Here is a 25,860-nt window from a genome sequence, read left to right as displayed (position 1 = left end):
AGTTTCAGTGATGGCGAGTATGTGAAGGTCGAGGTTGGGTAGGAAGTCATGGATTTCTATGGCGTGAGCAGGAAGGGATCTGGCATTGATCAGTGCACATTGCAGGTTGGAAGGTGTCATGGGGGTCAATTTTTCTTTGTTTTTACTTTTGGTTGCCTCCGTTGTGGTAGAGGTAGGTGGAGCCTTGGGTATGCCTAGTAGGGCTGGGTTTGTCGCAGGTTTGGCCGGGCCTGTGGTCTGTCAGTTGCCGTGGCTGGCATTTGAGGTTTTGAGTGGGTTTCTGGAGCGGAGGCCTAGTAGTTGGTTTCTAGAGTTAGTGGTTCTAGGACAAGATGTGTGGATAGTGAGTTTCGGGTGGGTAGCTTGAAGGTTAGGTTTGGCGCAGTAGGATGGTAGTAAGAGAGTGGGTGGGATATTTGATGGGGGCGGGGGGCGTGCAGTGTTGGCCATATTGCAGGCATGGTGCCGTGGCTGGGAGTGGGCATGGGCGGAGAGAAAGAGGTGGGAGAGGAGTGTCACAGGTTAGCTACGGGGCTAGCCGTGGGCACAAGGAGCAGCAATAATCAATTGTGGGCCCAGGGTGCAGCAATAATCAATTGTGGGTACATGGAGCAGCAATAATCAATTGTGGGCACAAGGAGCAGCAATAATGAATTGTGGACGTAGGGTGCGGCAATAATCAATTGTGGGTACATGGAGCAGCAATAATCAATTGTGGGTGCAGCGTGCAGCAATAATCAATTGTGGGCGCAGTGTGCGGCAATAATCAATTGTGGGCACAGGGTGCAGCAATAATCAATTGTGGGCACAGGAAAAATCAGATGTAGGCTAGTCATAGGGTGCTACAATATATGTTTGGGCTAGACACACAATAAGGCACAGTCAGTTTTGGCAGAAAATAGCATTGAGCGTTGGCGGAGAACAGTGTGTGCATCTACTGATTGTTTATGCATTTCGTTGATCATTAATGGTATTTCTTCGTCGTGTAACGACTTAAAAAGTACGAGGATCGTAGGACAAGCATGGCTAAGAGGCACAGTTAGAAGTTGTGAGGTAGGAGCGAAAGAAAGTTGCTCACCAATGTGCAGGACTCGCAGGGTGGGGCCTTCGCCGCACGCCAGAGCGCGAACAGGCGTAAACAGGGCCGAGTGGGCCAGCTTCCGCCTTGCCGGCGGAAATGGAGCTAATCAAAGCTACACGCTCAAACAACGTGAGCATGCAGCCATTTTGTAAATGCCGCCTCGAGGATTCAATGAGTAGCCGGTGATACAAAAAGCAGGCTTCCCACACTGCCGTTAGATGTAAGGTGCAGGTATGGGCACCAGAACGTAGAGTTCACCTTCTAGTGGGCTGGAGCACAGTGTCCACGTGCTAGATCAGGCAGATCAGCTGCTCCAGCAGCCTTATCCCAGGGATCGCTGGACGGGGCTGATTAATTACTTCAGCTCCTGTGGTTGGTGTCGCTGGATCGGGCAGGTCAGCTGCTCCAGCAGACTTGTCACAGAGATCGCTGGATGGGGCTATCAGTTGCTTCAGCAGCCTGTCACTGGGGTCGCTGGATTGGGCAGGTCAGCTGCTCCAGCAGCCTGTCGCTGGATTTCAGGTAATGGGGAAGGGAGAAGGGCTCCTGCCCTCTCGGCCCTCTTATGGAGTCTGGGATATAGTTATGGAAGATTGGTTTCCAAGAGGACATTTAGCACCACGCAATGACGACACACGCCTGGCAAAGCTGCACAGCCATTGTTTAGAAGAGGAAAAGAGGGGGGCAGGGGTCGGGGTGGGCGCGACCGGCATGGCTTCCTAGGAGCTCCTGCCTGGCCCATTGCACCGCAATCAACACTGCCGCTTCCAAGCCCCTTTAAGAGACACAATCGATGTATATTGCGTATGAAACTTTGCAGCAGTGATCGCCCGAGTGGGTCTCAGCTCTGCTGCCGATTTGCAAGGATTCGGCTTATTTTCCCAAACTGGACCCACTCGATACCAAGATGGCGGCCGCAATTTCATCCAGCAAAGAACCACGGTGAGGGGGTGGAGCAGGCGAGCTAAAGCAGCCGAAGCCGCCAAATGTTCCCAGCTCGCCCACCCACACTGTTGTAGCCCTTTCAGCACTTCCATCCAGAAGCCTGCAGTTAACGACACTCTGCCCGGCATCCGTCACCCACCAGGAAGCACCTTGGCGCCAGAAGGTAGGCCCTGCATCCGAGCGGCGCCTTGCAGTGTTCCCAAGAGGCCAGGCCACGCCAGCATCTCCAGGCACATCGATTGCCAACCCCAGGCGGGGCGTCCCACCAATTAGGCCAGCTGCCTGCTTCCACTGGGGAGACCAACCTGATTCCAGCTAATCCCCCTATCCAGCTAGCCGGTGCAACAAGCCTCCATCTGGCTGTCCACCAGCGATGCTTTTTCCGCAGCCTTCCCAGCTCGCAGCTCATCTGAATTGCACAACTGAAGTCCTCCGGATCAGCCCAGTGGCCCAACACTTACTGGAAAGCACTACAGCCTAATCTGCGCAAGGCGAGGAGCAGGCGGGAGCAGAGGACACTGTTTGAGCCTACCAAGCTCCCAACCCTCATGCTAACTTGAGTCCCAGACTCATTCACCATCGGGCACTACTAAAATATTCCACTCAGACTCACCTGCATCCCCAAGCCTTTCCCCTCCTGCAACTCACCTCCTTGCCTCCTACTAGCGTCCATCAAATAATCCACTAAACTCCATCTCAGTCAGCAAAAGGCAGGATATACACATTATCATCCCCCATTCACCGCCTGAGAACCCACAGCGGACCCTGGTGGCGTGAGAAATAAGAACCGGCTCCTGAATTCTTCTTCTGCGAAGCGAGATAAGAATTTCTCCGCAGAGTCCTGGTACAACCACCCATTAGCGGCAAAATGTCAAAAAACGGGAAGACATCCAAACAAACGGACATCGCCGACTTAATGTCTAGCTCATCTGCCGAAAGATCCAAAAAGGGGGATCGGCCAGAGGATTCCACCAATAACATTACGCCCACTGCATCCGCAACAGCTAACAGCCAATCACAAATGGTCACGAAAGCCGATTTTCAAGATCTACTATAGGCACTGACCAAAGAAATCCAAAAAAGCACGGAAGAGATCACAAAGAAAATCAACTCTCTGGACGGGAGAGTAGGAGAGGTAGAACGCCGAACCGGCGAACTGGAATCCGAGGTCTGTGACCAAAGATTTGAAGATGAGCAGGATAGGGACAGAAGTGCAGCCTCAGAGGCGAGATGCAACCTCCTAGAAGCAAAACAGGAGGATGGTCAAAAGCTAGCAGACGACGCAGACTCCGGGGTCCGCCGAAGAAAAACTCCAACCCGGGATGATTAACCATCAACAACGCCAGAGTATCCAGGCTCTCGAGCCCCAGGCAACTATCCTCTTTGTGTCAACGAACTACAGGCAGAGGGAATCACACAGTCGATAATGAGACAATATACTCATTACGATGAAGCCCTGAGCGAAAAATGCCCACAACTACTCTAACAGTTCGGGAGCAACGTTCGAGCTCCAACAGAGTTCACCAGTTGGCCAAAGTTCAGCGCAGTGGTGCCACCAGTTTCCCAGTGGCAGTAGGGTGATAGTTCTCCTACTAGTTGTTACGCTCACCTGGTTCCCACAGGGGCGTCGATCGGACCCGGACAGCTGCAGTCTCCACCAACGTGATGCGTAGTGAAGAGATGACAGTCTGGACTGGCCCGCCTAATCTTGTCTGCTGGACTCGTAGAAGTATTCTCCTGCAAGTGGAGAAAGGGATTTAGCCACCCGTGGACTTTAGTGATGGCCCCCCAACAGTTCTCGTTCTCCCCACTAATCACCTCCGATATTCCCTTTTGGTAACCTCACCTTATGTTTTTAAATGATGAGCTCTCTCCATCCTGCATGGCATGAGGGGGCGCGTAGATACCAGTTACTTCACTGGGTTGAGGGTACTGGAGGAGTTCCGGAGGAATATTGACTCCAGTGTCTATAAAGTTCAAAGAGTTCAATATGTCCGATGTTCACTCTTGTTCCATTCCCTCATTAGGTTGCAGCTGGGTCCAAAAGAATATTGCCTGGAGGCAGCTGATGGCGTTCAGGTAAGAGTCTGTATTACCAAACACTGTCTGGTAAAAGTTGCATGAGTTTAACTTGCTGTTTTCTCTCCCCTTATAGGTGCGACATAGGAAGATGTGGCGAATTAAAGAATAATACCTCCGGTGGTAAAGCAGGTAAGCCTATGGTGGCAAAGAGATTGTCCTTGTTGGTTTTCTCGGCTCACCTTGTTATTCCTTTTGTTTTCCCCCCAGGTGCTGGGTTTCGACAAAGAAAATGATGGAGGCAGCGCCGAGTCGAAAGATGCGGTGGACTGGTGAGTATAACGCTGCGCTGCTGCTGGCGACGCGTGCTGAAATAATGTCCTTTCCAGGCTCGGAGATGTGCTGGGTCCGGAATCAGGTAAGGAATCAAATAATGTCTGTGATCTAACCTCTTCTCCTTTCTTTGCCTTTTGTCTAGGAGCTCCGGATTCGAGGCGGGCGTGGCAGAAGACTGGATGCTGACTTGCAGACACGGTGAGCGTCACTCTGCTGGATGCAGAATATCGCAAAGCATGGGCTGCTGTTCGGGCGTGTTTTAAATAGCCTGCAAAGTAGTCCCAGGTAAGAAGTTCCCCAGAACCACACCCGAGTGAAAAATAGTCCCTGTAATATAATAGTTCCGTCCAGGCCTCACGTTGGCTTGGACTCATTTGCAGCATGGTCTGCATAAGGTAAGTAAAGTCTATGAGCCTAGCGCCTATGGACCCCAGCCGGGGCTGTTGGGGTTTTAATGAGTATCTGGATGCCTGCTCCCGGGGCTGATTGAATCGATCCGGATGCCCGGGGGTAGGCATCATGACAGCACTCCCCCCCAAGGCCCCTCCTAAAGTTGTTCTTCCCCTTGGCCCTGGCTTGTCTGGGAAGTCCCGATGGAATTTTTTCACTAATCGAGGAGCATGAACGTGGTCACTAGGTTCCCATGACCTTTCTTGTGGTCCGTAACCCTTCCAGTCGATTAAATAAAAAAGTCTTGATTTAACCATTTTAGAGTCCAGGATGTTTTTTACCTCGAATTCAGGTTCTCCATCTATTAGGATGGGGTCAGGTGGTTTGGTTAATCTTGTACCGGGTTGAACTGGTTTTAGAAGTGAAACATGAAAGACAGGATGAATCCGCATATTAGAGGGTAATTCTAATTTGACGGCCACCGGATTGATAATGGCCTTAATGGTGTAAGGTCCCAAATATCTAGGATTAAAAGTCTGAGTTCCTTTCAGAGGAATATGTCTTGTAGCCAGCCAAACTTGGTCTCTGATTCGATATGGTGGGGTCTCACTTCTATGTTGATCAGCATTTTTCTTGTATTTCTCTTTTGCTTGTTTCAAATGTTTTGTTGCCTCTTTAAAGGCTTGTGTAATAGTAGAATGCAGATGAGTTACTGCCGGCATTTCTAAAGGCTGGGGCGAATCGAGTTCTGAGGTTCGAGGATGATGTCCATATATGGTAATAAAGGGGCTTTGTCCGGTTCCTGAATGTACAGAGTTATTGTATGCGTATTCAGAAATCCATAAAATGTCCTTCCAATTACCTTCGGTTTGGTGGAGCATACAACGTAGGTATTGTTCAAGAGTCTAGTTGGTTCTCTCCGTCTGACCATCGGTTTGGGGATGGTGACTGGTTGATAACCTTACGTCGATTTGTGCCAATTGACAACACTTCTGCCAAAATTGTGAAATGAACTGACTACCTCGGTCAGAGATCAATACGGAAGGAAATCCATGTATTCGAACAATATTTTCGAGAAATTCCTTGGCCAAGATTGAAGCAGAAGGTAATCCTTTTAAAGGAATAAAGTGAGCCATCTTGGAAAAAAGATCCACAATAACTAGAATGGTGTTGAATCCATTACATGGTGGTAGATATGTAATAAAGTCTAAAGACAAAGTGTGCCATGGTGTGGGTGGAATATCTAAAGGTTGTAAAAGACCAGCTGGTTTCTTCTTTTGGCTTTTGTTCTGGGCGCAGATGCCACAAGACAGTACAACTGACTTTACATCTTTTCGCCAGGTGGGCCACCAGAATTGTCTTTTAATTTTAGCTTCAGTTTTTGCAATACCTAGGTGCCCTTCCATCAGAGCTTCATGGTAATTGGAGATGACTTGTTCTTGTAGTTCCTTGAGTGGTAGAAACATCATTGAAAGCGCCCACAAATTGAAGGTAGGAATGGCTGTCCTATCCTTAGATGCACACAAAGCCTTCGATTTGGTGGATTGGGGGTATATCCGGGCTATCCGCGAACATTTGGGCTTCGGCCCAAATTTTATCACATGGGTAATGGCTAATTATCAAACTCCCACCACGTAACTGCAGGTTAATGGCACCAGGTCCGAAGCAATACACATATCCAGGGGCACTAGACAGGGATGCCCACTCTCACCCCTAAATTTCAAAATCAAAGGCAAAACATCAGAATAGGAGGGTTAACTGTGGGAGGTCATGAATACAAAATCGCGCAATATGCGGACGACGTGTTAATAATACCGTAAAACCTGGCAACATCCCTGGGCACCGTATGGGAAGAGATTAAAGAATTCGGGATTCTATCAGGGTTCAGAGTAAACCTGGACAAATCCTCAGCCTTAGCAATTAACCTCTCTAAGCAAGAAAGAGACACCCTCAGCCCTCTAATGCCAATCCCATGGGCGATAGGAGCAATAGAATATCTCTGGGTGCATATCACTAAAGACCCGTCACGTTTGTACTCAAGCAATTTCCCGCAATTGATTAAAGAACTCCAAAACGATCTAAAAAGGTGGAAGCCTCAGGAAATTTCTTGGTTCGGGCAGATCACTGACATAAAGATGAACCTAATCCCCAGATGGCTGTACTACTGCACAGCATTGCCAATCCATATCCTGGGTCCGGCCCTGACAGCCCTGCAAAAGAAAATTCAGGAATTTGTATGGGGGGTAGGGGGGAACCTCGTATAGGCAAACTTATAATGATGAGGGGGAAAGCACAGGGAGGGTTGGGAGTACCCGACTTGGCCTGATACACCCTAGCAGCGCAGCTATCACACACATTTTCCTGGGTACAAGAGGCAGATACCCCCAAATGGACACAACTCGAAGAGGCCTGGTGTCCGGTCACGCCTTCAGATCTCCCACACCTACCAAACATAAAACCGCAAGCAAACAGCGCCCCCCTCTCGGCAACAATCACAAGTGTTCGCTGTTGGAAGGCAGCAGCCCAGAAATGGGTCATTAGAGGAGCTCTGGGGCCCATAACCCCCATTTGGAACAATCCCGACTTCTCACCAGGCATGTCTCCTCTTAGCTTCCAGCCCTGGAAGGAAGGCGGCCTACAAAAAACCAGTGACTTCTAGAAGAAGGAACCCCCATTTCATTTGAGAGATGCAAATCAAAATTCGGGGTCGATGAGCGGGAAAAATTCCATTATGCCCAAATCCGGCACTGGCTGTCCCACAGGGTGATCCGGTAAAAATGCTCCAGAGAATTAACGGCGCTGGAATTATCTCTAACAACCCCGACTAAAAGAGGCAGAACATCAGCCCTTCACTGACTCCTAGACAGGACAGATCCCTCCAAAAAAGAAAGATACATGCTTGAATGGGAACAAGACCTGGGACGGGAGATAAGAGGTCGAAGAATGGGAGAAAATATGGGCCAGACTAAATAAAAGTTCACAATGCATCACAAACAGGGAAGGGGGCTATAAACTTTGCTACAGGTACTATGCCACCCCGGCTCAAATCAACAGGGCCAATCCGAACATTCCCGGATACTGCTGGCGAGGTTGCCCTGACCCAGGCTCATTATTCCATATGGTTTGGACTTGTCCGAAGGCAGAGGCATACTGGAGAGAGGTAATAAAACACATCAAGGACATTGCTGGTCTCTCCATCCCCTGGGACCCTGGAATCATCCTTCTGGGTGAAACAGGAGGCGGTGCATTCCCAATTTCAGGACAAATCCCCCGCCTATGCACGCACCTACTCCTAGCAGCGAAAATTGCAATGGCCCGGTTGTGGAAAAACGAAGAAGGACCCAGAGTGGCACTTTGGTGGTCCAAATGTTGGGACATAGCTGTGGCCGAAAATATCACTGCAATTAGATCAGGCTCCCTGAACAGAGCCCTAAATATATGGGACCCATCTATGGACTATGCCGCTAAATTTCCGGGTCTCACCAGAAAGCCTCCATTAACCAGATGGCTCCAAAGCAGCCCACTTCACTAAACTATAGACTCAAACCAGACCATCCCGGAGTATGGGTTCCCGCTTGATCCCCGCGAACAGAGAGGGTCATGGACAAAAACGATCAGTTCACCAACGTTCCCCTCCCCCTCCAGATACCCCGAGAGACATTAGCATCTTAACACGTCTATTGATCACTGCATTGTTGTTGATGTTGTGCTTGATGTTGTGCTTATACGTAAAACCCAATAAAATGTTGTTATGAAAAAAAAAGAGGAAAAGAGACCCTTGCGCACCCACCACAAACATCTGCTGAGCTACTGCAACCACTATAGTGAGGACTGTGAATCCACGATGGTGGTCTTGATGAAAATGAATGCAGATCACAGAGCTGCTCACAGGCTCGCAAGCCAAACATCTGCAGGCTCTACAAGAGTGCCCATGTATCCTGAATCATCTGGTGCCACTGCTGTGGTCCCCAGACTTTGCCCAGTACAATCACACTGTGTGCATCCCCACTGGGAGTGATTGTACTGCTGGGAATGCTGAGAATAGCAGCGATGAGACACTGTTTTATCCGAAAGATGTTCCTTCACCTATGTCTTGTTAGTCTAGAAAGGCTTAAGATGGTAGTCAGGATTTCTGGCCTAAGAACCCTTTCAGGTCTCTATTGATATAGTACACTGTTTAGCTCTCTGCTGGGACACCAGTGTACGGCACTGGACATTTTGCATTATGCCTTGGAGCTGTAGACACCATTTTATGTAAACGCACAGATCAAGCTAGTTATTCTGAAAAGCCCCAAGGCCATCTTTATAGCATGTGTTCTGGATGCTGTTCAGAGAAGTCAGATCTACTCTTCATCCAGAGCACAGTTGCTCATCAACTATTGCAAGTAGGTAACCACATTATCAATCAGTTTTAGTTGGAGGTTTGAGATCCTACTGTGGGTGTCTTTGTAGCCAGTTATCTTTTCGGGTACATCTGTGGGTATGGATCTCCCCCGTCCCCACCCCTCCTCCAGTTCAGGGATTGACTCATTCATTGAGCCTGCAGTCAGTCTCTGTCATCTTAGAAAACCGAAAGCTTCGGATCCACAAGTCTTTAGGGTCTCGGAAAGACCTCAGCCCCACCCCTTTATTTCTATCGGTAAAGGCTGCTCTTGCGAGTATGCCTTTTGAATACCGCTTTTACTTGTAAATTGTTTTACTGAATGTATTTATTTATCGTGGGACTGCTAACTTGTTAGGGCTTTTTGTGGGGGTCTTATTTTATTGTTTGTAATTGCCAGATCCTTGGCAATACTACGTTTTGAGTCCTTCGGAAGTATTTTCTGTTCCGTCACAGCTGTCAAGGCGTGGCTTCTGTACATCGCAGGAGCTGCTGAGCCCCACAGTCCCACCAAGGTGTAGCACACTCAACTACCTTATAATACCAGATGAGCTCGTGACACCCCAGGGGGAATGGGGAAGTGGATAAAATAAACTCAGACACTGGATCTCCAACTCGTCCTGGTATCTGCATCAATGAAAGATTCATACAATATTAGCTTAACTCTTCATTTAAAATTATACATAAATGTTTTTCCCAAAACACATTAATCATTTACCTGAAAACTCCTCTGCTACTGCTAAGAGTGTTAAGGTTCTAGTTATATCTTTATTGCCGTTATGAAATCCTAAGCTCTGTCTACCTATTTTAGAACTAAAGTTCTACTCAAACCTCCAATGAGTTGTGAATACTCAGAAATATACATGTTCATCTTATTTCCAGAAGGTAAGAAGTTCAAGTATTTGCCTTTTTGTATCCTTTCCTTGAAGAGGGAGCTACTACTCCTGCATTCACTGCATCAAAAAAAGAAAATTCAAAAGGGCTGAACTCAGGTTGCAGCTGAACTAATTTAGGTTCATTGAACGTGCATTTAGAAAGAATCTTCATATAACCACACCTTTGCTTCTGTTTGCACTAGGTAAATAGTGTCCACCATCTGCGTGTGTAAATAAATGTTCAAATAAAGTTTTCATTGAAAATTAGTTAATGAAGTGCCCCACAGTCACTGCGCACTCCGCGCTTTCAAATGAGGAAAAAAGTAAACAATGGTCTCACAATGAACTGCAAGACTGCTGCAGTACCTAGCTGTCGCCCCGCAACACTGCGCTCACTGAATGGAAAGAAACGAGCAACGGAAACAAAAATACTATTCGGGGCACGCTTACAAAAAAGGAAAACACAAAATTTAATAAGCTCCCAAAAAAAAAGAAAAGGCTCAACGCTCACCTGAATGAAGATGGGAATCCAGAGTGAATCTCACGATCTTACCTCAGCAACACTTAGCCTTTGCCACAATCGCAGATCGGAATCCTTAGCTTTTGGCTTACTGCACAAAAACCCAGACTCATTTAAAAGTGGAAAAGGTCGCTTTAATGTGACAGGCCAAAGCTTACAATCAAAACGCTTAACTGGCTCCATGGCCTAACAAACTAAATAGCTATTTGAACAATCAATTAAATAACTTAAACATTTCCCATTTTCCCCCAACAGTTAAATAAATAAATAACCCATTCCTCCCTAATGATCCCTTGGATCCTACCGTATCCTTGCCCCTTTTCCAGGCGTCCCGCTTTCTCCCCAGGGGCCATGCCCCTCCAGGCTCAATACCTGATCCCCCGGGGTGACCTGCTTGTGCAAACAGTGCCACCCCCTCCTTTCCCGTGTCATTCCCCCATTGTGCTTCCCTCCCCCCACATCAAAAGGGGCCATGCCCCCGGCACCAGAAAAACCCTCCCCCGAGGAGTTCTTTCTGCCCCAACCCCCCCCCCAACTTTTCTACCTCAAACTTTTTACCCATTCTCCCAGCCAAGCACCCCAGTCCGCCGGATAGTGATTATTCCCATACACGGACAAGTGTACCCCCACCTCTCTAAAGATAAGGAGACCCTCATATGTTATTTCCTTATGGTCCATGACCTGCACTGCCACCGAGGCACAAAATTTTTACCCTTTCTCTGTTTATCCCCTTCCTGGCCCGTTCTATTGCTCCCCCCTTTTCACTCCCCTCCACCCTCATCGCGGCAACAACTTAATCCATACCACCACTGCTTGAGGCCACATTTCCCGCACCCACACTAAGTCCCTCTTCATTTTCCTTAGCAGAGCCAACCCCGTATCTCTCACCAGGTCATTCTCCCCTGCATGCATAATCACCACCTCTGGAAACCCCAAGCATCCCTCATCCCTGCCAATATAGGAAGCAGGTGATCCCACCGCAGGCCCCCCAACCCGTGCCCTCTCACCACCACTTCCTTGTAACTGCACCCCTGTTACCTTCCAAACCCCTTTTCCCCACTTCTTTCCCCAGCCCACTTAACAATTGAATGGCCAACAAATCAAAACTTGCGCCAACTCCCCTTCCTTTCGCGCAGCATCTGAAAAAGAAAATACAAAATCACTGACAAGTCAAAATATTTCAACACAGTTGGCCCGCAAAACCTAACCACCTTTTCAGCATCCCCATTATCAAACTCCCTGCCGTACCCCTTGTATTTCCCAGCCTCCAACGACCCAATCTTTTCGCCTTGACTTCTGAAAAAACCCAGCCCAGTACCCTCAGATGCTGCGCCCATCCTAAAATAATGAGTCCCAAAAACCTATTCCTTTTCACCCACTGCCACCACCTCCTTCCGCAATACCCCTAGCACCTGAAACTGGGCATAAGACCTTGCTCCCACGACCAGCCGAACCCAAGAGTCCCTTCCCTCCTTATCCGTCTTAGCCTTTTAATCTTGATGTCTCAACCTACTTCTGTAATTTGAACATCTTCCCATTGCAGTCCCCCTACCCCCCCTTTTCCCCCAACCAACTCAAAAACCTTGAAAGCCCCCAAACAATACCCACGTAAAACAAGTCGCAAACCGCTCCCCTACAAGCAATAAACCATTTGCTCCACTTGTTGTGCCCAGTTTATTCCTTTACATTCCTGCATTGTCCCCCCGCTCCCATTGTCCCCCCTGCACCGGGGGCCCACGTGCACCCCCGTCCATGCAGGCCCTTCCATATACTCTTCAAGCTCCTCGCATCCCTTACCACCTTTTTCCCACCTGCACCAGGGGCCCTAATGCACCCCCGTCCATGCAGGCCCCTTCTCTTCCTTACTCCTCTCCACCGCTGCACCAGGGGCCAAACCTGCGCCCCCGTCCATGCAGTCCCTTCCATATAACTCTTCAAGCTCCTCGCATCCATTACCACCATTTCCCGCCTGCACCAGGGGCCCTAATGCACCCCCGTCCATGCAGGCCCCTTTTCTTCCTTACTCCTCTCCACCGCTGCACCAGGGGCCAAACCTGCGCCCCCGTCCATGCAGACCATTACACATAAATTCCTCTTCCGGCACTTCGCTTCTCTGCCCCACTTTTTTTTTTTTTTTTTTTTTTTTTTTAAATTTAGCTGCACCAGGGGCCCTAGTGCACCCCGTCCATGCAGCCCCATCTCCTCACTTCCCCCCCTGCTGCACCAGAGGCGCTCCCGCACCTCCGTCCATGCAGCCTGAAGCCTACTCACCTTGTCGTGCGGCAAGCGTGAGGGCTTCCCCACCATCGACCCTGCCCTCCCACGACAGCTACCTCTCCCTTAACCATTTCCACCGTTACCTCCCCCCTGGGCCCTCCCCTACCTACGCATCTTCCTCCTCACCTTTCTCCTGCCCCCTTTAATTTGCTCCCAACAAACCTTTCATCAAACCTTGTGCCCCCCACCTCCTTTACGATAAACTGAGCCCGACCTACCAGCACACCCCGATTTACCTGGCATGCGGTCCTTCCCCCCCCCTTTCTTGCCCCGCTCCTCGCCCTGACCCACTGTCCCCTGCCTGAAAACAATCTGTAACCGGATGCCGACCCGCACACCTGCTGCACTCGTGTTTAAATTTGCACATCCACCTCGTGCAGTTTTCTTTATTGAACGCCCAACATGCTGTTGAGGGCTGTCCTCCGCCTCCTCCCCCCGCCCCCTCATGGGCGGGGCGACCAAGAAGGGGCCGGTAAGGCACAGGCAGCCCACTTGCTGTGTGTAATGTCGGGGCAGGCCTCGTTGGAGCCATCCATTGCAGCCAAAGATCCATGTCTATCTCCCCCCAGACCACCTGACTATCCTCCGCCATTCTCGCTCTGAATTCCTCATCATAGCGTACCCAGGCAAAACCCCCAAAACTCGTGAAAGCCTTCCTAATTACGTCCATATATTTAAGCAGGGCCACGCAACGCTCCGGAAATTTTTCACAATACACACTGGCATACATAATAAACGCCGACGTCCAATTCTCAATAGTCACCGGGACCCTTGGGCGTGACGCCAGTTCCCTCTCTTCCTCCTTAGACCCCTCCTTTGCTCTCACTTCCCTATGGAGCAATTTAAAGACATCCACAAATTCCCCTGCCTGAATCTTCTCCCTGGTCGCTGCCATCAAGTGCGCCCCCAATGGCTTTGTTATCCCCATGTATGGCAATTTCTTCTCCTTTCCCTTTACCTCCCCCTCTTTGTCTTTTCCCGCTTGCACCTCGAGCCCCAATGGCTCCGCCACCTTGTCCGTTTGGACCTCCACCGAGCAAATGTTCTTTCCAACCCCTTCCGCTCCAAAAGCCTGCACCCCCACTTCCTTCATCACACCTTGTAGACCACCCCGGTCATCACCCAACCCCCTATTTGTGACCCCTCTCTGCCATGCAGATGACCATTCCCTTTCCCTCTCACCTCTTTCCACGCCTGCCATCTGCGGCCTGGCCTCCCCACCGCTGCTCCTCCTCTCCATTCTCAGAGGGCTCCTGCTGCGGGGACAAAACCTGTCAGCACAATCGCCCAGCCAATAATCTCCTCGACCCGTTTCGCCCCGACCCCCTTGTACTTCCCTTTCCCCGTCCCACCTTGAACTTCTTCTCTCCTCCGCCCTTCCCCTTTCCGCCCCGTAATCCTCAAAATCCCATTGCCCCCCGTATTCATCCCAACCAACTTCATCACCCCTTAAATACCATTGGGGATGCGGGCTCCTGCCCGAGGTTAAATGCAGATCTTCCTCCGAGCCCGGGGCGTCCGCCCCGCCACTCCTCTGACGTCTTCCCGGCGAGGCTGTGGGAACCTCTGCCTGGTCCTCTTCTCTTGGGTGAGGCGTTCCGACCTCCACCCTGACATCCTCGTTGCTAGGGGCCGTGCTGTGCCCTCTAGGCTCTCCTTGCTTTGACTGAGGAGGGGCCGTACCAAAACCCTCAACCTCCATCTGCACAGCGGGGGCTGCGCAGCGCCCTCCGCCCCCACTCCTCCTATCCGGGGGGGCCGTTCCGCGCCCCACCCTACCCTCAAGTGACGGGGACCTCTCCCTCCTTCTCCCACCCGCACTCTTCTGTAGGTATTTACCCCCTTTTCCTCTCTGCCCCGCCACACCCACCTGTCCTCCACCCCTGCCCCCACTGTTGCTCCTTCGGACTCTACCTTCCCTAGCACTCCCTTCTACCCTGGGGCTATCATACCCTTCTCCCCTTTCTGGCTGAACCCCTAAACTCGTTACACCCCCTTCTGCCCTCCTGTCTATCTCCCTCCTCATCTTCCTGCCCCTAGATTCCCAAATCTCCCCTTTTCCTGCCGCAGGGGTGCAGGCTACCACCGCTGCCAATGCACCGTCTGCCGCCGCTCTGCGCTGCGGCCGGCCCCCACCGCTCCCTTCTTCTCCCGTAACTTCCCCTACCGCACTTTCCAATTGGGCTGTGGTTGCCCTGCTAATGATTTCCAGGGCCTTCCTCAAGGCCCCAGCATCCACCAGCCCTTTCTTGCTCGCCCCCCGGCCTGTCATTGTGCACACTAAAATGTGTGTGCCCAGCAAATACAACCCACAAAACTTGCCCTAAATAATCTATGCCCCCGAGCCTGGACCTACCCGTGGCCTAACCCTATCCACCTAGTACCCTCACAAACTCAAAAAGGAGCAAAGCGCCCCCAAAAAGAACCCCAAACCACACACGCACCTAACGTGAAACCTGAATACCCTCCCTAATAGAGTCAATAATAACCTGCCCCCACTTTAAACTAACCTACCTATACTGCATATATATTTTCTTTTTTTTTTTTTTTTTTTTAACTGCTTCCCTACTGCTAAATAGTAAATTAATAAATTGACCAAAAATTATTATTTTTTTTTTTTTTTTTTTTTTTTTTTTTTTATTCACCCTGCCCCACTAACCCTTAACACCCTACCCTCCCCTTTCTTAACCCCTATTCCCAAACCGGGAGCCCTCCAAGACACACCAAGGAAAACCTTCGTTAGCACTAGCTAACCGGCAGAGCACTGCCACCTGGCTGCGTCAGGATCTCACCGCACTCTACTAACTGGGGCGCGGCTCCTTTAAAACCGCCGCCCAAGCCCCTTATCAGCGCGAGCGTTGGAGAACAACGCCCACGCACACTGCCTAAACTTTCAGAGAGGAGCGGGCGGAACACGAAGAAATCCCCGCGTACCCGCTTCTCTGTCAACAGCAGAGGCTCGGCTTCCTTTTCACCCTCCCGTCACACAGAAATGAAATACGGCCGCCGCGGAGCCACACAATCCTATCCCCCGCTCGCGGGCCGCCCACCTGAAAGAACCAGCACCCTGGAATGCCGGTAAGCCTAGAGGGGTGTCTTATCTACGGCACCCCTCCTATCCTGCTACCCACAACTAAAATTGTTTTTTTTTTTTTTTTTTTTTTTTTTTTATAAATTACCCACCCTCCTTACAGCTACCTCACTCCCCTACCTCACCTGCACTAACCGCCAGCTAGGACCAAGGACCCCGGGAAGGCTCGGGAGCAGGCAACGGGACCTGTGCAATCGCCAAGTCCTAACCGTCGCCAACAATCGCCAAGTCCTAACCGTCGCCTGCCTCCCGAACCTTCCCTGATCCCTTAAATACCCCGGGCGGGGCGCTCTACACCCCCACGGCCACTCGCTGGCCGTGTGCAGCGCCAAAATACTCCCCGGGGGGAAACGCTTCGCGTTCCCCCCGGGGCCCCCCTTCCGAAGTTCCCATGCGAAACGCGACGCTGAGTTCACACCAGATTCTGAAGCGGCGAAAAATAAAGCCGTCAAACAAGGCAAGTGAAAAAATAACAGAGAATACAAGAGTATCTCTTAGCCATACAAACTCGCGCACAACACGCAAACTGTTCAGTCAACCGAGTCAATCCCTTAGGGTCCCAAAAAGTTGAATAACTGGTTATTTAATGAAAAGTTTAACAGAAATGCTTTATGTTTCTGAAAGATCTTGAGTGCATAACTGAAGATTATCTACTTAGCTTAAATTAAGGTTTGTCCCTTAAAATCTGATCTTCTTCTCATCATGGCTGTTAATTCTTCTAGTGTAGAAACTTGACTTGCTTCTTCAATGTTCAGATAATTTCTCTGGAGAACCTAGGCCCACAACTCTGGAGCTGACAAAGAAATGACCTGCATATATAGAATCTAAAATGAAAGGCAGTTTAGAATGTTCTGCCCTATCCTTTGTTCTCTCATCCACCAATCACGACTCCTGTTCCTTACCACCATCTTGGCTTGGGACCCCAACAGCCTTCTGAAAACCTAAGTTAAGGCCCAAACCAACTCCTGAAAAAACTTCACTGGAATTGCAAAAACAAAAGTAGGTAATAGAACAGGGGTGCTGACTAAGACTAGAAAAGATGCTCTATTAAGCTGGTAATCTTCCCAGGGACCTGACAATAGCCCCTTGTGACCGGCTGCACTTATGTGCTGGCGCGAGCGGCACGCCAAAGGCATTTGCCGTCTGTGCCCATTCGGGCTCTGGGCTTGCTCCCCTGGTACTTTGCAATTTAGCCCTCCCTCCAACCTGTTGGCATGTTAACTGGCATGTAACCACTGCATATAGCTCACTGATTTTGGAGCCTGACCACCTTGCGCTATATGGTCTTCTTTGCAATGCCCGTTCTTTGGCCCGACACATGACAGGATATTCGCGAGCTTCTTGAGCCGCATGCCCCTGATTTTCTTTGCGTCACCGAGACATGGCTTTCGGATGCTTCTGCTCTGGATCTTTGCCATGCTTTTCCTCTTTTCCTGATACCTACGCTATTCTACATGATAACAGCAGCTGAAAGCACCCTGCAGGTGGGTTGGCTCTTATATTTAGATGGATTTATACGAAAGAGAGAACTCCAAAAAACAAATGAAACACATTAATATTGGGGACTCCTATACCAGACCCCTACTCAACTCAACTCAATGCACAAAGTCATAAAGAAACATATACTTTTATTGTACAAGTTATCAACTAAAAAAGGTAATTTTGCACAATATGTAACATTCCATACTGCACCCACTAGACATAAAAATCTATACAAAACATGTTTTCACATAAAAACATCAATACATTCATTTATTGCACAAATAAACACAGGCCTCAGAATAAATCAACTCTTGGCCCAGTTGTGTTGTAATAGGAACAGCCTGACATGTTTGAGTCCCTAAACATGATTAATTGAACCTTCTTCAGGGGCTCAAAAGCCACAATTTATATGTAAGTTGACGGATGCACAAACTGGTCTCCACAGCATAGCAACCCCACCAAAGAACTCAAGGATAAAAAGGAAAGGACAAGTCACCAATTATTTTAGTGTACCACACCAAAGAAAACATGATTCACAGATTGCACCAAACATGGAAAGTGATCAAGTTAGTGCTCATTACTGCACAGTCAAACAACAAAGTTTGACCATGATACCTGCTTTCAGTGCTTGGTATTTCCTTTGCACTTATGCTCCTCAAAATTAGGGCAGATAGAAATGTCATTGGGGTCTCATAAAATGGCCCACACCAGAACACTACAAAAAAACAGAAATAGATACTCTGCGTAAAACGCACGCATAGATTATATCTTTAGAAACAATCTCTAACATTACTTGTCCAATATCAAGCGAAACTCTTCCCACCTGATAGATGGAAAACGAGCGGACTGCTCACATTAGTCCCAGCTGCACTTGTATCTGATCCAAGCACTATCTGAAAAAACAACACAGTACTCATGACTCAATCCTCTGCCCCTACACAAGCAACCTCAACTTCAAACATACACCATAAAAGTGCTCCTATACACTACACCTAAAGCTATAAGATCCTTCTAACAACTATAGGATTCAGTCAAAATCAAACTACAACGGGAATGGTGTTAAACCATCTCTTGTTTGAAGCCTCTATCCTCTTACATGTATGCACACAAACGGGAGTGGAAAAGCCGACCATTCTATTAAAGCGGGATTCACTCTGCTGTGTTCCCCTGTTGATAACGAAAGTCTCTGTAAATTCACCCCATGCATCTCCAGTGTAACCCAAATCCTACCGTCATTAGGCATTAAAAGATTTCAAACTGTAGTTTACTCCTCTGTGTTCCTCCTTAGGCAACGCGGCTCACACGCTGCGATAAAACATGCATTTTTTTAATACTACATGCCAACGATGTCCCCCTGTTTCAATATCTCTCAAGTAGAGAGCGCCCACTGCTCCAAAGTAAACATTATAGTGGCATACCGGAAAACATTTACCGTTGTCTTGCAGTCCACTAGTAGCCATCCAATCTCCACAGCTGCTCTGACCAATGGTCGCAGTCATATCCGGCAGCAACAACATAGAGGAAGGACTTATTTTTTGCATGCAAATGGACAATACATGGCCAAAAATACTGTGCCATTTCAACAGGGGTTTCACTAAATCCAACAGGCGATCAACGCTTCCGCCCTGGAAACCAGTGTAAACACAAATAGACCACCTCAATGGTATTTAGAATATTAAATCTGTGAAACACACCCAAAAAGTCTATCAGTACCGGAAACCATAAATATACATTGATCAGTTTAACACAGACCAGCTAGAAATACTTCCTATTTCACACTTGATGGTTAATAGCCATATTTGTCAGAACAAATGTGGAAAACGTGGCCAATCGTGGTAAAAAAAAGAGCAATGTTGGAGTCATATTCATTGTGACACAGACACATTATGCCATGCAATACCCTTGTTGAGACCCATAATATGGTTTGGAAAATCAGCTTTTGTTCAAATGTCAAGAGTCTTTGATTAATCACTTCCTTATTTGGACCATTGATTTTCTTCAAAATGACCTACTTGCTGTCATCGTGGGTGTATCACTTTTCCATATAATGTTTAACGAGGGGGGCCTGTAAAATGTTGCTCCTGACACAACTACGATGCTCTATCAATCTGGTCTTACATTTTCTGTTTGTTTTACCAAAGTATCGAAGCCCACATGGGCATACGATCATGTACACCCCACTATCACTGTTACAATTTGTTAGCTCTTTGATGACCCATTTTCCCTTTAAACCAATGTCTACTTCAGTGGTCTTCATTGTGAATTGGCACATAACACATTGTCCACAGGCAAAATGACCTACCACTGGGGCCACCCCCCACAATGTGGATTGTTTAACCATTTTTCTAATGTTCTGACTCCTGTTAAAAGCTACCAATGGCATAGTTTCCCTCTTTGTGAAGATCTTTTTCCAATTTGTCATAATCATGGATTTGATACTGTACAAAAGGTCCGAAAAAGTTTTAACAAAGACCAGTCCTGTTCCCTTCTTCTCTTTACGGGACCCATCTTCTAAAAGGGCCTCTCGGTTGTTATTATAGGCTCTCTTAGCTGAATTTCTAACCAATCGGCTTGGACAGTCTCTAACTATTATTTTCTTAGCCAAAGTGTTAGCACTATCCTCATAGTGCAGTTTTGTGCTGCTATTTCGCTTTAGCCTTAAAAATTGACCAAAGGGTAAATTAGCCTCGATATGATTAGCATGAAGGCTCGAGAAATGTTGAAAGGCCTTCCGGTCGGTAGGTTTGCTAATAGGCTTGACCCGAAGTTTGCACTCATAATGGAAAACCGTAATGTCCAGGGAATGTATTTCATCCTTGCTAATCTCTTTGGTGAACTTAAACAAATTGTTCTGGGTATTGAGCCACAACACAAATGCATTGCCTGTCAAAAGGGGACCCTGCCATAAGATGAAAATATCATCTATATATAGTAGCCATTGTATTATATGTTTCTTGAATGGATAACTGTCATCATACACTGTCTTTTTTTTTAAAGAATTCAACATATAAATTGGCTAATAAAGCCTGTTTAACTATTTTGAATAACTAGGATCATAATGGATGTGGTTTCCCAGACAGTAGAGAGGAAGACTTGTGGCAAGTGCTACGGGTCTACCTGGGGGGTGTAACCAGTTCATAAATCTTATATTTATACAACAGTTTAAATGGTCCATAGTTACTGTGTCGCATGAGATGAAAACTGAGCATTTCCTGGTTCATTTGTCCTTTTCTCCTACAGTTACTATGTATTTTTTTAGTAATTTATCGTCCACCCACTTATGACTTTGCTTTTTCTGGTGATTTTGTACATTTTGCGTCGGCTTTTCAGTTGAAATATTCACGATTGGTTATTTTGGGAGACTTTAATCTCTGGCATGATGACATGTATGATTTACATGCTGCTATCCTACTTGCTTTTCTTTCTGATCTACAGCTCTCTCAATTGGTACTGGGGCCTACTCACTCTCATAGTCACACTTTAGACTTCATTTTTGCGGAAACTAATAGTGTTGTTACCCACTCCGCTTACCCAGTGGTCTGTTCTGATCATTACATCGTCCGCTTTACTTTGTTTGTTCCCTCTCCCAGGACCATCACTAAGCCTTTGTGCTTTTCCTCTTGGCCCTGGAGCTATGTGGGCCCAGCTGCCTTAGCCTCCTTGGTTACATGTCATTTTGATGCTGTTAGTGCTAACTTCTGTATTCTGCTTTTAAGTTAGCAGCTGATGTATTATCTCCAGTCAGTCAGCATACGAAACCCCAGAGATTGTCAGCCACTTGGTTGACTGAGCACCTGTATGTCCTTATACTCTGGTATAAAAGGGCTGAACGCCAGTGGCGTACAGAATATCTTGATTCTGACAAACTATTGCCGTAAGCGCACTGCCTTGCTTATCAAGTCATCAAGGAAGCCAAAGTGGCATACTTTTCCCATCGCATATGTGCGCACAAAGCCAACACAAGGAACTCTTTGCAGTCCTTCAGGAGCTGTCGCAACCTGCTTCTGCTCTTACTGAAGTGCCTGGTTATCAGGCGCTATGTGATTCACTTGTTGACTTCTATATCAATAAGAATGCTAAGGTTTGCATGAATATATTGAATTCTAAGATAACCCAGGTTGACACTTCTGTTGCCCTCTCTTCCTAATTCAGTGTCCCTAATTTCTTTGTACCTTCTCTCCTGTGGGGGAGGTTCAAGTTTTTCAGATTGTCAACTCACTCAGATCTGCCGCTTCTTTAGACCCCATTCCACTTTGGGTGTTGAAATCTATTAGACCTGAGTTGGCTCTACTGCTTACCAGTGCTGTGAATAATTCTCTGCAGGCCGTTTTTATTTCAGACTTTCTTAAACAGGCTGTGGTTTCCCCATTACTAAAAAAGGCTTCTCTGGACCCAACCCCCCCAGCACATTTTCGACCTCTCTTGTTGCTGTTGTTTCTGATGAAGATTCTGGAACCTGCAGGGACACCTCAGCTGAGAGACTTTGAGTCGCATTGATGTTCTGGATCCATTTTAGTTGGGCTTTCACCCCTTATTGGGCACCAAATCAGTCCTGGTCTCTGTCATCGATGACCTTGCCCTTATTCTAGACCAAGGGTGAGTGTCCTAATTCTGTTGGATCTCTCTGCAGCGTTCAACTCAATTGACCATGCTGTTTTGTGTCAGCGCTTGGTGGAGATCGGAATTGGTGGCATAGCTCTTGGCTGGTTCTAGTCTTTCCCGTCTGACAGGATGCAGTCTCTTGCTTTACCTCCTTTTTACTCTGCCTCCTCTCTTCTTTAATCCGTAGTACCACAAGGGTCGGCTGTCTCAGCCTTGTTTACATTCACCTGCTCCCTTTGGCCAAATTTATGCACACGCACATCTATAGGTTTTATTCCTATGCTGATGATTGGGTATTGACCAGGAGCATGCAGCCACTCACCTCAGGAACAACTGTATGACATCGAAGATTGGATGCGAAAAAACTGGCTTAAGCTCAACGCCAACAAAACAGAGGTCATGGTCCTGGGTGCGTAGACATGGAGTGTTCCCCCTGGCCAGCTCACTTCTGGACTTCCTCCCTGCTCCAGTACATACTGTAAATAAACTAGAAATTAAAATCAGTTTGTCACTCTCGGTTTCCCCCCCAGATTGGGACCAGATGTAGTGCTGCACATTTGAAGCTTAAACTACTCAGGAAGATTATCCTGTTTGTGCCGGACAAAATGCGCAGACTGTTGGTCTCCACCTCGTTTATGGGGATTTTGGACTACTGTAAAGCCAGGTGGTGCACAGCTCAGCAGTCCGCTTGGCCATGGGGCTCCCTAGATTTTCTGGGACTTCTGCTGTGCTTCAGAAGCTGCATTGACTCTCGATTGACAGCCAAATTAAATTTAAGGCTCTTTGTAAGGTTCATCGCACCGATCATGGGGGAGGTGCCTCCTACCTGTATCATAACATCCGCAGATTTTGGGCCTCATTCCGAGTCCAGCGGTAACCCTGCCGGAGCTACCGGTGGATTGCCGCCAGACTCTCAATAATTTACTGGCGCCTGACTTGCAAGTGCCACCGGGGGATTACAACCCCAGTGACCCAGAAAGTCAGGCACCAGTAAAATGTTGTTCCCCATTTACATAGTGGGGACCACGGAAGCACCGGGATTGTTGCTAACGGTGTCGGTGTTTCCGTGATGGTCTGCCTACCATGGCCGCGGTGCCCGGCAGGGACAGACCTGTTGGACACAGCTGCTCCGGCAGGCCAACCTGTAGTATGCCGGTCCAGAAACAACAGTGCCTGTAAGGTTAACAGAACCGTTGTTTCCGGACCAGCATACTTATAATGAGGCCCATTTTCCTTCTCTGAGTTTTCGATCTGCTAGTCAGTACATGCTCCATGTCCCCCGCTTTCGCAAGTCGACTGTGGGGGGCAGGACCTTTTTGGTCGCTGCTCCTGCGCTGTGGAATTCTCTCCCTCTACCACTTCGGACCACTGTGGATCATTTCGGCTTCAGAAAAGCTTTGCAAACCTTTTTGTTTAGTCAATGAATTTCTCTTTGTTTTCTTTGATTTTCATTCTCTTTTGTACCGATCGTTGGGGTTCCCCTCTGAGGTAGGTCCTTCAAGTGCCAGGATGCCTTCAGGTCACAGCAGCGCTTTATAAGTTCATTAACATTAGCATTTCTCCCTTTCTTTATCCCTCCCTCTTGCTCTGGTGGAATCCATCTGATACAGGAAAGCCATGCGCTTTTAGATCTACTTGAAATGCATGATGCCTAAGGACCCTCTCCTTTCCTACAAAGGCACCCTCAGATGGGGACCCTAGTAAAGGTATTGTGTCTTGTTACATTCTACACAGACATGGAGAACCCTATTGGTCTTCGTCTCTTGCCTTCTGACGCACAGACACATATCACTCAGCCTACTGAAACCACACCTGCATTCTGGTAGCTTCTGGGTATTGTCTAGCCACCTATTATAGCTCCACCCTCAATGTACTCTCAGACTGAGTGATAAAATCACTGAGCACTATAACCCTTTTAGGGCAGAAGGAAAGTCATCTGATCGACACTTTATCCCCAACTTAATAGAACAAATTCCATCTGTTTATTTATTTATTTATTTAATTGTTTTTTTTAATAACTCGCCTAATACCGTACCTGAGTTTGGTTTCCAAGTGCGGCTCTGCGTGGTCTTGCTTCCTAGACAAGCGCGTTTCCCCTGTGCTATCCTCCGTTCTGTTGATGTAAACAAAGGCCACACATCCATCAGAGTACAGAGACCAAGTCATCATGTAACCTTGCCACACTGTCCCTGCAGACGGCCCTTACCATTGTGGTTAAGAGTGTAATCAACCCTTCATCTGGAAATCCAGGGATTTTTGCATGCTGCCTTGCACTATCCATATTTATGGCCCCATCCTAAAAACAGGTATGCATTATTTAGGCAACACCTCTGAGTGGCTTCCTATATTGAAAGTGATGAGTGTTACCTTGGATCTTGTCCACCACACATCCATACTATGCCGTTATCACCCAGCCGCATCTAGCCTAGAGAACTCAAAAAAGCTAAGGCAAGGTCTGTCTTCCCTAGATTGAGAAGTGACGCCCGCATGTAGACATAGGTCTGGAGAACAATTCCTGATGGGCCCCTCCTAGAATTATTTTATGGACCTAACGCTGAATGTCGATTATGTTCACTCTCCTGGTCTTCTCTTTATAACTGGGATAATGAAACCTCCACTGTGGGTCAGGCTTTCTTACCTGGCGCGGCATACACGTGAAGCGGTCCCCTTAGCACTGATAGGTACTTCACAGAGCTCTAAAGGATACAAAACCTGTAATTAGACACCTTACTAAGTCTCCTTAGGTTTGCCACAGGATCCACCTGTAGAGTCTGTAATACCCCTGGCCTCTCCTGAGGTACTAGATCACGAGAAGGCATCCTGTACCCATGCCATAAACAACTAACGCTACATGATGCCTGGAGAGGGCCTGCATCCTTACCTTGGATAGACGTTTCCGAAAAGTTCTTTGAATAGCTGTACTCTGATGACAAAGGCCAGCAAGGGGTAGACAGTCATGAGTTGAAAGAGTAGCAGCAACCGGCCAATCATGCCCCACACATCAGTGAGTGGCAGATTATCCAGCAAATTCTGTAACAGAGGGAGAGAGGAGCAACATTTGAAATAATTAATTACAAGTAAAGATTTCTAGAATTTGGTGAAACATGGGGGTAGAGTGGACAATTTTTGTATAATTGCAATGTCTGCAGAGTCATTGTTTTTGTATAGCACAAATAAGAGACTTAACACTATGTGGTCTATCAACAAAGCCAGCCCAAGAATTGGTTGGACAAGGCTGAGAGAAGTAAGTGCATACCTCTAGTAAGTGATCCCCTTTTTGGGTAGCCACATGAGGAAAATGGCACTTACCTTATGAATATTTCGCTCCTTTTTGCTTGCCAGTGCTGAATACAGGATCTGAGCACCAGACACTGTCAGAGCATGGGAGTCTTAGCTTCAGATAGAAAAGGGGAATCTGCTCAGGTGGGCAGAGCCTTTGTGTGGGTGGTTGGGTGTGGGAGGGGTCCATGTTGCCATTGTGTGTTCAAGAGAACATGCCAGTTGCAGTCACCCTTGCCTGAGGATATTTTCACTCTCCCCAAGTCAGGGGAAGGAGGTGCTTGCTAGGCCTAGACGCTGATGGGGTCAGATATTCTGCACACAGCTGATGTCAGGAAAGGTGCCTTCCCCAAATGGACTACATGGAGACAGGAGCTTATCACAGGTTTGAGAGAGAGTGAGGGGAAAGGAACAGCATGTGGTCTTGTCTGCAAGCCCCCATGCATTCTAATGGATCATAGGGTTCCTGTTGTCAGAAAGAGTGACACACAGGAAGGGAATTGACCAGAGCCTGATCAGTGGACTGGAAATAAGCTTTTCACAGGCCCTCTGCCTGGGAACTGAGTAGGATGAGTCAGAGGG

The 25,860-nt window shown here is 48.0% G+C and overlaps 1 protein-coding gene across 1 annotated transcript in view; it reads right to left on the bottom strand.

Annotated features, from left to right (window-relative positions):
• Positions 1–25,860, bottom strand: part of LOC138562817 (neutral amino acid transporter 9-like) — a 344,011-nt gene that overhangs the window by 107,811 nt on the left and 210,340 nt on the right. Inside the window, exon 6 of the mRNA XM_069642796.1 lies at positions 24,881–25,029. Within this exon, the coding sequence (XP_069498897.1) occupies positions 24,881–25,029 (149 nt within the window). The remainder of the gene's footprint in view (positions 1–24,880; positions 25,030–25,860) is intronic.

Source organism: Ambystoma mexicanum, chromosome 1q (genome assembly GCF_040938575.1).
Source record: "Ambystoma mexicanum isolate Mex_15411 chromosome 1q, UKY_AmexF1_1, whole genome shotgun sequence".
NCBI classification, from domain to species: domain Eukaryota; kingdom Metazoa; phylum Chordata; class Amphibia; order Caudata; family Ambystomatidae; genus Ambystoma; species Ambystoma mexicanum.
Note: the sequence above shows the minus strand (reverse complement) of the source record. Positions and strands in the feature narration are given on the sequence as shown.